The sequence below is a fragment of the Macaca mulatta genome, chromosome 1 (assembly GCF_049350105.2).
Source record: "Macaca mulatta isolate MMU2019108-1 chromosome 1, T2T-MMU8v2.0, whole genome shotgun sequence".
NCBI classification, from domain to species: Eukaryota; Metazoa; Chordata; class Mammalia; order Primates; family Cercopithecidae; genus Macaca; species Macaca mulatta.
The window spans coordinates 187,555,659-187,572,370 of NC_133406.1; the positions used below are offsets into that span (position 1 = coordinate 187,555,659).

A 16,712-nucleotide genomic window follows, 5' to 3' on the forward strand; every position below is an offset into this window, starting at 1 on the left:
AGTAAGAAGCTACTATGATTAGGAAGTAGGTCTGTGTTCTGAATTCATTTTATGGAACTTGGGATCAACTTCTACTGGCTTAACGTATCCTCTTGCCCTACCACCAAATGCTGTTCTGCTGGTCACAGAACATGCAAAGCTAAATGGTCTTAGGAGACCTGATCCATAGTCCTGACTATATTAGCAAGGGCTCCAATCACCTAAACAAATGAAACCAGCTTGTTTTCTACCTCTGCCCACCTTTGGGTGAAGTAATGACAACAACAGCAAGGCGGGGCCTGGATAATTCCCAAACCATTCTACTGGGCTCTGAGGAAACTCACAGGGATTCGGAGCAGAAGGTACCTTTGGATCATCTACTTAAATCTCCTAACAGTTTAGCAAACGGGTCCAGGCAGGCAGTTATTTGCCTAAGAGAAGCAAGTCTCGTGGCTCCTAGTCAAGTGCTCTATTATACCACACTGCCTCCCCAGTCAAAAACTAGTGATTATGTCCAGGTAACATTCAGTTTATAAATCCCCCAGTGTTTCTCTTTATTCTGCATTATCTAGAGAACCCTGAGCAAGAACACACGTAATATAAATAAGAGAGGCCAGAAAAAGCTATTTTAATTTTCTATTAAACATTCTTCTCAAAGCATTATTTTATCCCATATCTCACTGAATTGTAAGAAATAACATTAGTATTAGAAAAACTAGGAAAAAAGATAAATGCAGATAATTAAACTTACATGAAAAAGGAAATTGTAACAAAGGACCGAGGACTTTATATATTTGAAGTGAGATTATAATTTGAAAACTGTGCATCTCAAAGCAAACTTTATTGTTCAATTATTCTTAATGATAGTGTTTTATGACTAATACACTGATTTTTCAAGAAGGAAACCCGTTTTAAAAATATTTTTGTTTTAAAAACAAGCCTGTGTGCAAGCTCTGATCATATTTCTTTTTTTTGATTTGGGAAGAAAATACTGTTTCTGATAGCATGACATGCAAAATGTTTAGACTTTTTTCTTAATCTCACTAATTTCAAGAACTATTGAGAAATTGATTAAGGACATTAAGTGCACAACACTAATTACTGGCCAGCTGTTGGCATTGTGTTTCTTACTTAGTTCTCCCAAGGAAAACTCTTAAATTGAATCTTCAGCAGAATAATCCTTAAATATACTTTGTAAGCAAAACAAAAGCTTTTTTGTTTACATAGTTCTTTGGATTTTACTGTTCCTAATTTTATTCTGAAACTCAATTTTACCCCAGACCATAATTACCATATTAACTTTGTAATGCACAGTTGTATGCAATTCCGCAAAGCAGTAGTCTACCATCAGGCTCTATTCACCCAGAGCACAGGAAAAACAGGATTGGTCACACCCATTTAAAAACAAATCTATCCCACACTATTTGCCAATGTGTAGTTTCAGTCTAAATTCTGACAATGAAATGTATGGATATATATCTATATATCTCATCTTGATTTTCAAAGTAGCCAAAGGGAGTTCTTTAGAGCTTAGCGTTGCCTGGCTGAAGCTGAAGATTCTGTAACTTCATAGCCAGACCCATGTTGCCAGTGATTTTCAATTTCCCTTGAAAGAAGGCCTGTAAAGAAGAAAGAAAACTCATTACTCGGTGTTTTTAAGATTGCTGATGTTTCTATACTATCTAGCCCTGAGATCATTTATTTATCCAGGTCACATGACTTTCTCTAAAATATGAAACTTGGCTTTCTACAATAGATTTGGAACCAGATTCTTCAAAAGAATTTGAAAAGGCCACACTTTTCGCAGAGCAGCAGAAAGGAGCAGCCTTCCCAAATTTCTCATAGAAATTGAGCCTGTTTTTACCTGTCCTCCTCAAAATGGGTTACTAGACTGATTCTGTTTTAAAACATTCCCGTAGGTGGGAAATACTAACTGAAATTTTTAGCAGGCTGCTGAGAGAAAAAGCATACACAAAAAACACAGAAACTCTTGGGGTTCAATCTAACGTGCATGTGGATGAAATGCCACCAATGATAAAGGACTTATCCCTACAGAGGACACAGAGCCTGCTGAGAATGGGGTGCTTGTGTTACTCTTTGGCTCAATAAGAAGAATCAAACCAATCTGAAGTGCAGAGCCACAATTTGTTCCATTTAACAACTGCCTGGGATTAGATCACATGATGTTTGCTAAATTTACCATGTAACAAAATCCCAGGAAAACTTAAGAGAAATAGCAAAATTGGGAACACAGCATAATTTCCCTGCCATGATCTCAGTCTTTTAACTGAATGTTTAAAACAAGGAAGGGCTAGATTTTAAAAAACGTTTCTGGTAGTCTTAGGTTTTTAACAGTACATTAAGAAGCTAGGAGCTCTTCTATATCATCCATGGGAATGTAAGGAGCTCTGTTTTTTCTGTACCTCCTGGTAGGGGTGACTAATTCTTTTTTTTCCCCCTCCTCTGTCTGGACAAACTAAATATGGCACAAAGCCTTCTGTCTGATGGCTTAAAGGTCAGGTGACTCAGAATACAATATATTGAACAAACATCATTAAAAAATACAGACCAGTAGTACAGGAGAAACTCACCACCTTTCCCCTTTGTAAGTTAACAAAGAAAATCACTTTTTATTTACTAACAATGGAGAAAACATGAATCTTCACCCTTTAGAGAGTCCATACATAAAGATGATTTCAGTCTGGCCCCTAGGTGTTCTTCATGTATGCTTGCTGCTGGAGTCAAACACTGAAATTAGAATTTCCACTGCATTTAACGATTTCCAGTCAAATCCTCTGGAAATCCTCTGAGCATAAGGGAAGTCCATTAGCACATTAATAGAAAGGTCTGCTATTTTTATCTTTAATTCCTTTGGGTGTTAACAGGTGCTGAAGGAAAATAAGCTGACACCTTGCCCCCAAAATGGGCAGTACAAAGATAAATTGAGAGAATGAAGGCAGCTGATGTGTGAAGTCTGAACAGCCTGCCAGAGCTGTGCATGGCATGTGCAGTGGGTGGGAAGCAGGATGACAGCCAGCTCCTATACTGGTGGCCTCTGTTCTGTCTAGATTTCTGGAGCGAGCTCAGTGGAAATGTCAGTGCCAATGGTGTGTATTCAGCGGAAACATCACAGATACAAATCTCACTTGCCATGGCATCAACTAAAATGTGTTTGGTTACTTAGAAAAAGCATTTTAAAAAAGCAAGTGGGAGTGAGATTTAGTTGTTTTATCCAATCTTGCAAATTACCAGAGAACCACAGGAATAAGACCTAAAACAAACCAGACTGAGACAACAAAAAAATTAAGTTACATTGGAAAGAAACATCTTAGTTTCTTTTTTAATGGAAAGCTCAGTATATCAAGTTGACAGAAAGCTCACTGTATCAAGTCCATTCAACACTGCAGCTGAAGAATCTAAGAGGACCCTTGACAATCTGGGGACTAGGAAAATCTATACAAGGCATAAACACATTCTAGACAAATGCAATTTAGTCCAACAGGTGTTTACAGAATACCTAAAAATGTCAGAGACTGTGCTAAATTCTGGAAACATAAAGACAAATAAGATGTGCTTTGATGCTTTGAGACACTCACAGTCTAACAGGGAAGAGAGAGAGGCATATTATGACTAACACAACACAACAGGCACTAAGCTGGCAGTCCAGTACGTGGCTCAGGAGAGGGACTGGTTACAGCTCCGCAGCAACTTGGAAAGAGGTCCTTGGAGATAACATCTGAGCTAACTTTGAAAGACAAATCATTTGTCAGGTAAGAACAGGTCAGGCAAAAAGAAGAACATGGGCAAATAAATAGAATGTAAAAGGTCATGCCTTTGTTCATGCCACCACTCCCTCCTGCTGGAACACTCCTACTTTCCACCTGGGCACTAAACTTAAGAGCTGCTTCCTCTGTGGGGCTCTCCCTGATGGCCCAGAGAGGTATGGCTGCTCCTGCCTTCATCCTCCCCTGACCACAAGTCAGGTGTGGCACCTTGGATCTCTGGCTGCACTGACTCTTTTCCAGATCTGTGGATGCCCTGAGCGTGGGAACTATTTCTTATTCTTCTGGGCACTTCCAGCACACAAGACAGTGTCTGGCACATAGCTTGCTCCACAGACATCTGTCACTTGTTTGGGGAACGCTGCCGAGTTTTGTGTGTCTGACCACTTTGCACTTTAGAGTCTGAGTCAGGAGATGGAGTAGAAAGGGCTGAAAACCTACCTACTAGCAGGATATAAGCTCCATCATACTTACCGACTGAGGATTCATTTTACCAGTCATTAAAGCCAGGAAGTCTGAGTCAGCCATTGTGATTGTGCAGTCAGCCTTCTTATCTAAAACAGATACACAGGAGAAGGAGAAAAGGAGGTGTTCAGTTTCACATATACATTTTTGTCAAAAGCCACTGACTGCAACAGAATTACAACCAGCACTGAGGCAGTATGGGGAAATGGGCACTCACATATACTTCTATGGCAGGCTGGTAAAATGTGACACAAACCACGAGCAATCCTGATATTTAACAAGATGGAATTGATTAAATAAATTATGGTATATTCAAATAGTCAGGTATGATATAAACCACAATAAGAAATGACATGGATCTGGATTTACTGACATAAAAAAATGTTCATGTTACATTATTCGTGATATTATTATATATGCCAGTTACAAAATAAACTGTATGATGCCATTTTTGCTTAAAAACAGAATTCAACTATATAAATATAGAAAAACATCTGTAAACTGAAGACACCAATATATTACTAATAGTAACTGTGACAGACTCTAAGGTGACCCTCCTGATGTACATCCCCTTCCTTCCAGTGTGAGCAGAACCTGTGACTTGCTTCTAGTTAACAGAATATGGCAAAGATAATGAGATGTCACTCTTGTGATTTTGTTACATTAAATGATTCCACCTTGCTAGCAGATTTGTTCTTGCTCTCCTGCTGACTCTGAATGACTTCACTGCTATGTTATGGACTTCCTATGGAGAGGGCTATGTGGCAGGGAACTGGCCATTAGGAGCTGAGGACCAGCTCTGGCCTATAGCCAGTAAAAGAGGAAAGCTATCATTCCCAAGGCCACAGGGAAATGAATTCTGCCAACAACCTGAATGAACTTGGACATGGATCCTTCCCCAGTGAAGCCTCCAGATGAGAGCCCAGCCTTGGCCAACACCTTGACTGTAGCCTTGTGTGACTCTATGCAGAGGACCCAGCCAAGCTGTCCTCAGCCTACTTATCCAAGGTAACTGTGGGCTAATACATGTGTGCATTATTTTAAGCTACTAAGTTTGTGGCAATCTGTTATACCGTAATAGAAAATGAATACGGTTATCTAGATCGAGGGTTAACAAACTTTCTGTAATGGATCAAACACTAAATATTTTAGGCTTTGCAGGTCAGCAGGTCTCTATCACAACTACTCAATTCTGCCCTTTAGTGCAAAAGCAGCCATAGATAATATATAAACAAATGTTGGCTGTGTTCCAATAAAATTATTTTAAACAGGTGGCAGTCAGAGGAAGGAGAAGATACTTGCAACTCATATATCTCTGACAAAGAACTTGTATCCAGACTATATGAAGAACTCCTGTCGAAGGTACAGTGGATTATGGGGAAAAAAAAAACAAAAAACTCCTACTCTCCTACTGCTCAACTAGAAAAGGTTAGATGATCCAAAATAAAAATGGGCAAATGACACATATAGGCATTATATAAAAGATCTCCAAATGGCCAAGAAACACATGAAACAGTGCTTCACTTCCTTAACCATCAGAAAATTCACATTAAAATCATGATGAGTGCCACATACCTACTAGAACAAATGGCTGAAATTTAGAAAAGAAAAAAAAAAGGCAATACCCAGCATTAGTGAGGAAGTGAAACAAATGAAAGGTCAACATAATATCAGAAAGACTGTAAAATGATACAGCCATTTTCGGAAAACAGTCTGGAAGTTTCACATAAAGCTAAACATACACATACTACATGAACTAGCAATCCTATTCCTAGGTAGTCACCAAAGAAAAATGAAAACTTATGTCCACACAAAAACCTGCATGTGAATGCTTATAGTGGCTTTATTCATAACTGCCAAAAGCTGGAAAAAACCCAAATGTGCATCAACTGGTGAACGGGTAACCATTCAGCAGCAAAAAAGAACAAAACACTTGATGATCCATGCAACAACATGAATAAATTTCAGTGAAAGAAGGAGGCTCAAAAAGCTACATACTATATGATTTCATGGGTATGACTTCCTAGGGAAAGCAAAACTACAGGGAGAGAAATCAAACTAGTGGCTGAAAGGGCCTGAGGGGGCTGACTATAGAGGGACATGAGGACACTTTTGGGGGTAATGGAAACAGTCTGTCTATATCTTGATTTCTGGTGATAGTTACACAACTGTATGCATTTGTCTAAATTCACAGAATTATACATCTGAAAAGGGTTGATTTTATTGTTTACTGTTAATTGTACATCAATTAGCCTGATTTTAAAAAAACCTGGCAAGTACCAAGTACCGTCAAAAATGCAGAGGAACTAAAACTCTCATATAAGGTGGTAGGAAACGTAAAATAGTACATCCACACGAAAATCCTGTTTGGCTATCCTGTACTTTATCACCTAGCCCTGGGTACATGTCCAGTGGAAATAAGTACAACGGAAATGTCCACTAGAAGACATCTATAAGAATATTCATAACAACATTATTCATCAGGCCCCCAACTTGAAACAATGCAAAGATACATCAAATGCACTAGGAATGAATTCTGGGGTATTTGCATAGTAAACACAAACTATTGCCACATGCAACCATATGAATGAATCTTATGCTGTTGAATAAAAAAAGCCAGACCTAAAAAAGAGTAAATGTTATTGGTCTATAAATAAAATCAAGCTATGGTGATAGGATTCGAAATAATGGTTCGTTTTGGGAGTGAATAGTGAGAGCAGGCGGGCAGGAGGGAGGCTTCTGGAGTGCTGGCAACATTCTGTGTCTTAATCTTGGAGGTGTATTCATTTGTCAACATTCATCATGTGGTACACTCTGGAATTATGCCCTTACTACAGGCTAGACTTCAATAAAAATTTTACAAAACACAAAACGTAAAAACAGGTGGTAGGCTAGGTCTGCAGGGCATAATTTGCCAACTCCTAACCTGGACAGTGGAATTTTGGCAGGGTAGTTCTTCATTTTATTTGTCTATCTTTTCTAATTTTTTTTACATCAAGTGTATGCAATTTTAATAATACAAAGCTTTTAAAATATTAATTTTATTATCAAAGTGAAATAGTGGAAAAAAGACTGGACAACAAAGACTAATACCTCATTGTTAAATCAGCCGTGTCTACCTTGTCCAAATGAGAGGTTTCAAGTGCAAAAGGAAAAATTCACCAAGAAATCAACATTTTCAGCAGTCAACGTTTTAGGCAATCAATTAATATAACAATAGGATTCTAACAGTAGGCTCCTCCTCTCATTAAGAATTAGCTCAAATTAAACCTGGCCTCTCCCTGAAATGAAGTCACATTTTATTCACAGGGCACTGATCTGAAACTACTCTACTTATATGTGTATATGTTTTCTGTCTGTATTTGTCCAACAGAATGAAAACTTCAAGGGGCAGAGCCCTTGTCAGTGTTGATCACTGCTATATCCACAGGCCCTTGAAGAGTACTTGACACATAGGAAATCAATAAACATTTGTTGAATAAATTAATAGATTATGTGAATTTCAAAAGATGATCAAATTATGGCATAATAGCTAATCAGATAACCTGTACCTTAATAAAAGAGATGGAATAGAAGCCGGGCACAGTGGCTCACACCTGTAATCCCAGCATTTTGAGAGGCTGAGGTGGGCAGATCATCTGAGGTCAGGAGTTCAAGACTAGCCTGGCCAACATGGTGAAACTCTACCTCTACTAAAAATACACAAATTAGCCGAGCATGGTGGCGGGTGCCTGTAATCCCAGCTACTTGGGAGGCTGAGGCAGGAGAATCTCTTGAACCCAGGAGCGGAGGTTGCAGTGAGCTGAGATCACAGCATTGCACTCCAACCTGGGTAACAAGAGTGAGACTCCATCTCAAAAAAAAAAAAAGAAATAGAATAAACTGTTAAACCATAGTATGCCTCTGTTATTAAATAACTGAAACAAGATAGAAAAAAAGTTTTTATTATATGTCTTACAACTCAGGAATTGCCCCTAAAAAGACTGAGATTCAATGGTTATCCTAACTTAGCTGCTAACAAAATTTTCTCTTAAAACTGGAAAAAAGGTCTAAATCCTTAAAAAATAAACAAATTTACAGCCTAGAAAATCCAGTTCTCTTGCAGATATATAACATCAAAGAGCACGAGGTAAAAAACAAACTGAGATCATTGGACCTGGTCCTAACAGTCCAAGAAAGGACTCTTGGTCATTGAAAGGGGGCTTCAGGAAGTAAAATCTGCTACTGCTACTGCTGTAATATCAGCATTTATTGAGCTCTCACGATGCTGAACACTTCAACATACCTGGTCTCATCTGATCTTTATAACAATCCTATAAGGGTCAGAGGGACCAAATAACTTGCCCAAGACCACATAGCTAGTAAGTAGCTGAGCTACATCTGAATGCAGATTCCTGTTGCCAAAGCTCATACTCCCTATTCCTGTGCTCTATTGCTTCCTTTTGTTGTAGGAAGTATGTAAACATTCAACAGCTCAGTTTTAACTGTGCCTTCACTGATTTATCAGCATTTGATGAATCCCAGATGGTTTCCAAGTTTTCAAAGTCCTTTTGGGAGCCTTAGACAAACCTGTATGTCTAAGCACAATTAATGTTTAACATGTGGTTGGGGAGGAAACAATGATTTACTGAGCACTTACTAGGTGCTCTATCTTCCTTATCTCATTTAATCCCCACAACAGTTCTACGGATACAAACTATTCTCATCATATTCTAGATAAGACCACTAGACTCAGGGAAGGTATATACCCTCTAAGTGACAGAGCCTAGATCTGAACCCAGTTTTGGGTGTTTCTAAAAGGCTATGCTCTTTCTAGTGTACCTTGGGGTTAGGAGACCCTGAAGCTTTCTGTATCATGCTGCCCATAAAGGGAGAAAGTTGAGAACTCAAGGTGCTGAAGGGGCAGAATAAAAGAATGAAGGAATAATATCTTATGTTAGATTAATCAAAGCTGGCTTCCTGGATATATGCTATATGAGTCGTTTCAAAGGAGATGAGGCAAAGGCAGAACTCGTGGAGGAGATACTAAAAGGTACCCAGGCAGCAAAAACAGATGATGGAAAATGCACAAAATCTAAAAATCCATAATATATTCATCTCAATAATCATTACCAAGCTCTTACAAAATACATTTAAGTAAATCTTACTTTGTTAAAAATAAACAAACCCCCTAACATTATGTATATGCCAAATGAACTAGCAATTCTCCTTAAGATGCCGGTTCAAACTAGGACAGGTTATTAATGCTTTAATGTAGCTAATCTCTAACAAATAGCCATTTGTTGGTTGATGTAAAAGGAGCTGGCAATTTCCAGTGATGGCTTTTCTTGGTAAGTCTGTATTTCAGCACCACTCTTGGCTGCCAACAAGTGTCAGTTTCAGCAGAAATTATCCTGCCCCAGGGTAAGATCCCTTGGGGTCTGGGGTACAGCACCTAATGTGGGAAGAACATGGCAAGAACCTATCTGGAGGGAACACAGCTTTTCCAAAATCATTCAACAGCTTTCCATCAGCATATGATCTTTGATAACAAACCAACCCTATCAATCAACAACAACAAAATAGGAGGAGAAGGAGAAATTTTTTAAAAACAACCTTAATATCAGTATGGGCATATCTAAATACAAAAGTAACATTAACCTTCAGTCATTAAAAAAAAAAGATCACGAATATAATTCCTGAAGTTCTTTCTATTTCTAAAAGCTGGAATCCAGATAAAGCCTTTAGCTTTTCTTTGTACACCACCTTAGAGTGGCGGCTCATAGAATGCAGTTATGATCATTTTTTTTGCCCATTCATTTTGGAAGGAAAAAAAGGGACTCTGTATAATTCAGGAACCTTCCACAACAAAGTCATGCTGCCCACACTAGACAGATGCCCTAACTACTGCTCAATTTTTCTTTCATTCATCTCTCATCAATCCCTTATTCAACCATGCACATTAACAGTACTCTTCACTTTTTCTCCACACTCCAAGCTCTATACTCTATTCCAGGAGCTTGCCGACCTCCTCTCCTCTCAAAATGCCACTGAATATTTACCTGCCCTTTCAGAGAAAGAAGTTTCCATCCATCCCTTTTCACTAGAGGTAACCTTGCTTCCACCTGTGCTCCTGATGTCGTCCTTTCCAAAAGGACCTCCCTCAAAAATGTGTCAGTAATAAAATTTCACCATTTTTGACAGACATGCTTCTTCCATACAATTCCCAGGTCCCATTACCTTCACCTCTAGTATCTCTGGCATCTACTCTCCCAACATTCACTTTTCCCACTGCCTGCACAAAGGCCGGCCATCCTCTCCGCTCACTTAGACAGTGGCAACATCTATCCTCCTGATGGCTCTCTCTGCTTCTGATCTCACCCCTTTCAATTCATCAGGTCTAATGTACCAGTTTCATCCTCTAAAACACAGCTCTGACTTCACTTTTCTATTTAGGAAGCTCTAATGCATATTAAAAAGCTTTGGTATACTGGTTATATACCAAATGACTTTCAAAGTTCCTATCATGGCATTTTTTTTTTTTTTTCTCAAGACAGAGTCTTGCTCTGTTGCCCAGGCTGGAGTGCAGTGGTGCCATCTCGGCTCACTGCAACTTCCGCCTCCTGGGTTCAAGCAATTCTCTTGCCTCAGCCTCCCAAGTAGCTGGGATTACTGGCATGCACCACTACGCCCAGCTAATTTTTTGTATTTTTAGTACAGATGGGGTTTCACCATGTTGGCCAGGCTGGTCTCGAACTCCTGACCTTGTGATCCGCCCACCTCGGCCTCCCAAAGTGCTGGGATTACAGGTGTGAGCCACCTTGCCCAGCCCCTATCATGGCATTTTAAGCCCTCCAAAAAGCTGGTCCCAATCCATAGTGTTTCTAAATTACCCTAGGCTCTCTCCAACAAGAAAAGCATAACAGTACAGTACAGCTACCACTTACTGAATGCTTACTCGGAACCATTCATTCATTCTGTTGTCCATTTTTAAATTATTCATTTTTGAAGGCCTACCATGTGTCAGGTACATTCTAAGCACTGGGAATGCAGAGTATACCTCAGACAAAAAGCTCTGTCTTCAAGGAACTTACAATTCAAGTGAGAGAGATGGACAAAAAGAAAGTAAGTAAAATATTACATGGTATATCAGATAGTAATAAGTGCTATGGAGAAAAATAAGGCAGAAAAGGGCAATAGGGAATGGTAATGGGGGTATATATATATATATATATTTTTTTTTTTTTAGATGTAGTCTTGCTCTGTTGCCCAGGCTGGAGTGCAGTTGCGTGATCTTGGCTCACTGCAAGCTCCGCCTCCCAGGTTCACGCCATTCTCCTGCCTCAGCCTCCTGAGTAGCTGGAACTACAGGCACTCGCCACTACACCCAGCTAATTTTTTTGTATTTTTAGTAGAGATGGGGTTTCACTGTGGGGGTAAGATTTTAAAAAGGGTGGTTAGGGAGGGGCTCACTGAGAAGGTGAAATTTGAGCAAAGATCCAAAGGAAAGGAGGGAATAGGCCACAAGGATACCTGGGAGAAGGTAATTCTGGACAGGGAACAGAGAGTAGAAAAGTCCCCAACCAAGAGAATCCCACATTCATGCAACAGCAAAAAAGTCAGTGTTACTGGAGCCAAGTGAGCAAGGACATACATAGTAAGACAGTGAAAACTGGAGCCAGATCATACAGTACAATTTTAAGAACTTTGCTTTTACCTGCAGTGAGACAAAGCTATTGGATGCTTTTGGGCAGAGGAAGGTAACAATTCGGCAAGTTTTTAAATGATCACTCTGGCAGGTGTGCAGAGTGGTGGGCAAGAATAGAAGTAGGGAGACCAGATAAAACAATGATGCTGGCTTAGACCAGGGTGGTGGTGGCTACAGAGGAGGACAAGATGTGCCGATGTGTTAAACTGTGGAGTGTAAGAGAAAAAAAGTGGCCAGAGATGACTTCAAGGTTTTTAGACCAAGGAACCAGTAGGACACAGGAGCAATTTACCAAGAATGGGATAACAGCAAGAGGAGTACACACTTACAGGGGAGAAGAAGAAAGATCAGGAGTTCGGTTTCACATGTTAGCTCTGCGATACCTATTAGGTGTCCAAGTAAACTTGTCAGTTAAGCAGTTGGATATACACCTTGTAGTTCAGTGGCTGGGTCCACGCTAAAGACAGTCATTAGTGTAGAAACTGTTTTAAAGCATGGGACTAGATAAGATCCCCAAGGAATTAAGGCAAATAGAACTGAGCCTTGGAACACTCTAATGCTTAGAAATTTGAAGACAAAAAGAAACCATCAAGAGAGGCCAAGGAGGAACAGCCAGTAGGCAAGGAAAATGTATAAGTGTAATATTATGAGGGCGGGGAATTAACCACTGAATTTAGCAATGTGGTAGTCACTGGTGACCTTGACAGGAACAGTCCGGGGATAGCGATGAGGACAAAAGCTGACTAGAGCGAGTTCAAGAAAGATTTGGATGAGGATAACTGGCGATAGTGACTATAGACAGGTCTTCCAAGGCCACTAGCCATGCATTGGACCATGTGCTTTACAGGTTAATTAAGAGAGAATCCTCTTAATCTTCATACCAATCCTATGAAAAGGGGCCATTTATTAAGCCCATTTACAGAAGAGAAAACCGAGTCTCAGAAAAGTTAAATAACTTGTTCAAGGTCAGAATATGTGAATGGCATGGACGGGACTCCAACCCAAGTTTGCCTAATTCCAAAGCCTAAGATTGGCAACTCTGTGATGGAGCCTGCAAATCCTTGGGAGGAGGTGGCTTTGACCTCTTCCTGTTCCCTGGAATTCACTGGTTCTTTAACATTAAAAGCCAGTCCTTTAGGGGAACAGTAGAGCAGACCCCCATTTTCCCAGCTGACAGCCTTTGTAAACTTGTCAGTGCTCCTAGAAATGAAGTCATTCCCAAACTAACCTGAGTTAGGAAGTACTGATCCTTTGCCATTCTTCACATCCACCACCCAGGTGGCCTCTTTACCCCCAGGGCCATCTTTCACCTTGAAGGCAAAAATACCACCAATTTTCTTCACAAACTGTTCCCCTTCCTGGAAAGAAAAATAACACTGGGGTTACATTAAGTCCATTTCTCTGGCTTTCTCCTCAAGCAAATTCATGTTTAAATAGATACATGATATGAGTATCTGGGCCAGGGAGCAGTCCCCAAGGTCCTTTATGATCTTTTACCCAGAAAAGTCTGAAAGGCAAGCAGGCAACAACTCCCACATCTGCCAAGTCTTTTATTAAAAATAAATGTGGAATATATGTAAGGCTAGCTGTAAAACCAGCCATGGTGATCATTCCTGTAATCCCAGCACTTTGGGAGGCAGAGGTAGGGGGATCACTTGAGCCCAAGAATTGAAGGCCAGCCTGGGCAGCATAGTGAGATCTGGTCTCCACTAAAAATAAAAAAATTAACTAAGCATAGTGGTGCATGCCTGTGGTCCCACTTACTCAGGAGGCTGAAATGGGAGTATCACTTGAGCCCAGGAGTTTGAGGTTATGGTGAGCTATGATCATGTCACTGCACTCCAGCCTGGGCAACAAAGCAAAACCTTGTCTCAAAAAAAAACCAAAAAGGCCTTTTTAGATACAACTGGTATCTAAAAGGGAAGGAGGGACAGGGCAGCATTTTCTGCCAAAATAGCCCTCATATGTTCCAATAATTTGGGAAAGATTCACTCTGGCATTTCTAAATGTAAAGATCCCCACCTTCCCTTCTCTCTCTGTGTGTGTATACACATACATATAAATGACATATATATAAGCATATAAATGGTATCTATATAAACACATATAAATTTTATATATATATTGTTTTATTTTCTTTTTTTTTTTTGAGACAAGGTCTCACTCTGTCACCCAGGCTGGAGGGCAGTGGCACAATCAGGGCTCACTGCAGGGTAAATCTCCAGCGCTCAGGCAATCCTTATACTTCAGCCTCCCCCAAGTAGTTGGGACTACAAGCATGTGCCACCACAACTGGTTAATTGAATGTGTGTGTGTGTTTATGTGTGTGTGTAGAGACAGGATCTGGATCTGTGTGTGTGTGTGTGTATGTGTGTGTATGTGTATAGAGACAGAATCTCCGTATGCTGCCCAGGCTGGTCTCAAACTCCTGGGCTCAAACAATCTTCCTGCCTCAGCCTCTCAAAGTGCTGGGATACAGGGGTTAGCTACCACAGCTAGCCTTACATATATTTTTGGTTCCTCACAATCAGGACTTAAAGACAAGTGGTTCTGAAATCAAGGCCTTTTTTGTTCTTGTTGTTCAACTCATTTTCTCTATCAGTATAAAGAATTATATGAGTAATATACCATCCACCACTTGCTTTTGGATATTGGGGAAAGAAGCTGCCTAAATACAGAAAAAAAAACCTTAGACCTATATCTCTGCAAGGGGGTTTCCCTTCTCCCTCACTTCCTCTTTTTTTTTCCTTTCATTCCCAGTCTTTCCTTCCTGAAGCATTTATTGAGCCAAGTATTGTTACAGGCACCAAGTATATAGAAATAGGAGTCAGAAAAGTAAGTAATAACAATACGCTATAATCACTACGACAATACACTGGGATCAAGGGAAACACGGGACTGCAGGAGCACAGAGGAGCAGCTAAGCCAGCTGGCAGGGTGAATAATGAAAGAATGACAACAACCTCACATATCTTGTTTAAAAAAAACAAGAGCAACATAATAATTTTATTGAAAAAAAATTTTTAGAGAAGGAATATTTATTTCACTGTGGAAAAATTAGAAAATATCAACAAACAAGAAGAAAATACAAATCATTTGTAATTTATTATATTATTATTTTTTAGACAGTCTTGCCCTGTCACCCAGGCTGGAGTGCAGTAGCGTGATCTTGCCTCACTGCAACCTCTGCCTCCTGGGTTCGAGCGATTCTCTTGCCTCAGCCTCCCGTGTAGCTGGGACTACAGCACGTGCCACTATGCCCAGCTAATTTCTCGTATTTTTAGTAGAGACAGGGTTTCACTACGTTGGCCAGATGGTCTCGAACTCCTGACCTCAAGTGATCCACCTGCCTCAGCCTCCCAAAGTGCTAGGATTACAGGCGTGAGCTACAGCACCCGGCCAAAATCATTCATAATTTTATCACTCAAAGAAAATCATTTTTGATACATATATATGCAGAGAAAAAAAATGAGTTTTGTACCAAAAACAAGAATCTTTCTGTAAACAGAATAAGTAGATTACAAAATATGATCTCATTTAAGATATGTATCTTTTAAATGGAATCTGTTTATATTAAACAGAGAAGATTATATATATATGTATCTTACATGGGATCTAATTATATCAAACAGAAAAGATTATATATATATGTCTCTTAAATGGGATCTGTTTAATTATATTAAACAGAAAAAGTAGATTACAAAGCAATATGATCCCACTTAAGATATATATATAAGATTTATATATGATATATATGCTATATATATATTATATACATATATATTCAGGAAGGTCTAATAACTTGGCTAGGTTTGTAGAAGTACAAGGAAGAGCAAGAATTCAAACCTATTTTGATACCTAGATTTGGTGTTCTTAATTAGCAAAGTTTAATTCTAGGTATTTACCCTTAAATAAATGAGGCTCTGTAAAAATATTTAGATATGAGAATGTTATTCATAGCACTGTGATAAAAGCCAGAAGTTAGCATAAGCCTGAATAACAATTAACAGGGCACCGATTAAATAAAATATAGTATACATATGTCATATATAAACCTTTATATATATATATCTTAAATGGGATCATATTGTTTTATTATCTACTTTTTTGTTTAATATAATTATCCTAATTACTGTGTCACTGATATTCTACATAACTTTAAATGGTCACATACAGTCTTTAATTGTAAAAGTATACCATATTTTATTTAACCAATACCCTGTTGATTGTTATCAACAAGTTAGCCAAGTTATTAAAACTTTCTGAATCTCAGTTTGCTTTTTTTTGAGATGGAGTCTCGCTGTGTTGCCCAGGCTGGAGTGCAGTGGTGTGATATTGGCTCACTGCAAGCTCCGCCTCCTGGGTTCACGCCATTCTCCTGCCTCAGCCTCCCGAGTAGCTGGGACTACAGGCGCCTGCCACCATGCCCAGCTAATTTTTTGTATTTTTGTATGAATCTCAGTTTTCTTATCTGTTAAATGGGAATAAAATAGTAACTACCCTTACAGACATGTATGAGAATTATGTAAATACCCACAACACACAGCATACTCAATGAATGTTAGCATTTTGTTGATGATGTTTTATTATATGATCTAGCTGCTATTTCTGTGCTAATATTATAGCTTTATAATACACTTTACTCTTTGACACAGCAAATCTCAATTATAATTCCTCTCTACCAAATATTCTTGGTTATTTTGTATTTTTTTTTTTGGACACATTTTCCTTTATATGTACTTTACAATCACTTAGTTCTTCTCACAAAATGTTGTTGGAGTTGGATGGGGTTACATAAA

The 16,712-nt window shown here is 39.2% G+C and overlaps 1 protein-coding gene across 17 annotated transcripts in view; it reads right to left on the reverse strand.

Moving 5' to 3' along the window:
- Positions 1-579: 579 nt before the first annotated feature.
- Positions 580-16,712, reverse strand: part of SCP2 (sterol carrier protein 2) — a 123,524-nt gene continuing 107,391 nt past the window's right edge. For 13 of the 17 annotated variants that reach the window (XM_077956659.1, XM_077956621.1, XM_077956653.1 and 10 more), the window contains 3 exons: positions 13,142-13,271; positions 4,236-4,315; positions 580-1,598 (listed from right to left, as the gene is read on the reverse strand). In XM_077956659.1, coding sequence (XP_077812785.1) covers positions 1,503-1,598; positions 4,236-4,315; positions 13,142-13,271 — 306 coding nt within the window. In that variant the 3' untranslated portion in view covers positions 580-1,502. The remainder of the gene's footprint in view (positions 1,599-4,235; positions 4,316-13,141; positions 13,272-16,712) is intronic. The other 4 variants (XM_077956664.1, XM_077956641.1, XM_077956642.1 and 1 more) reach the window with 1 other exon arrangement.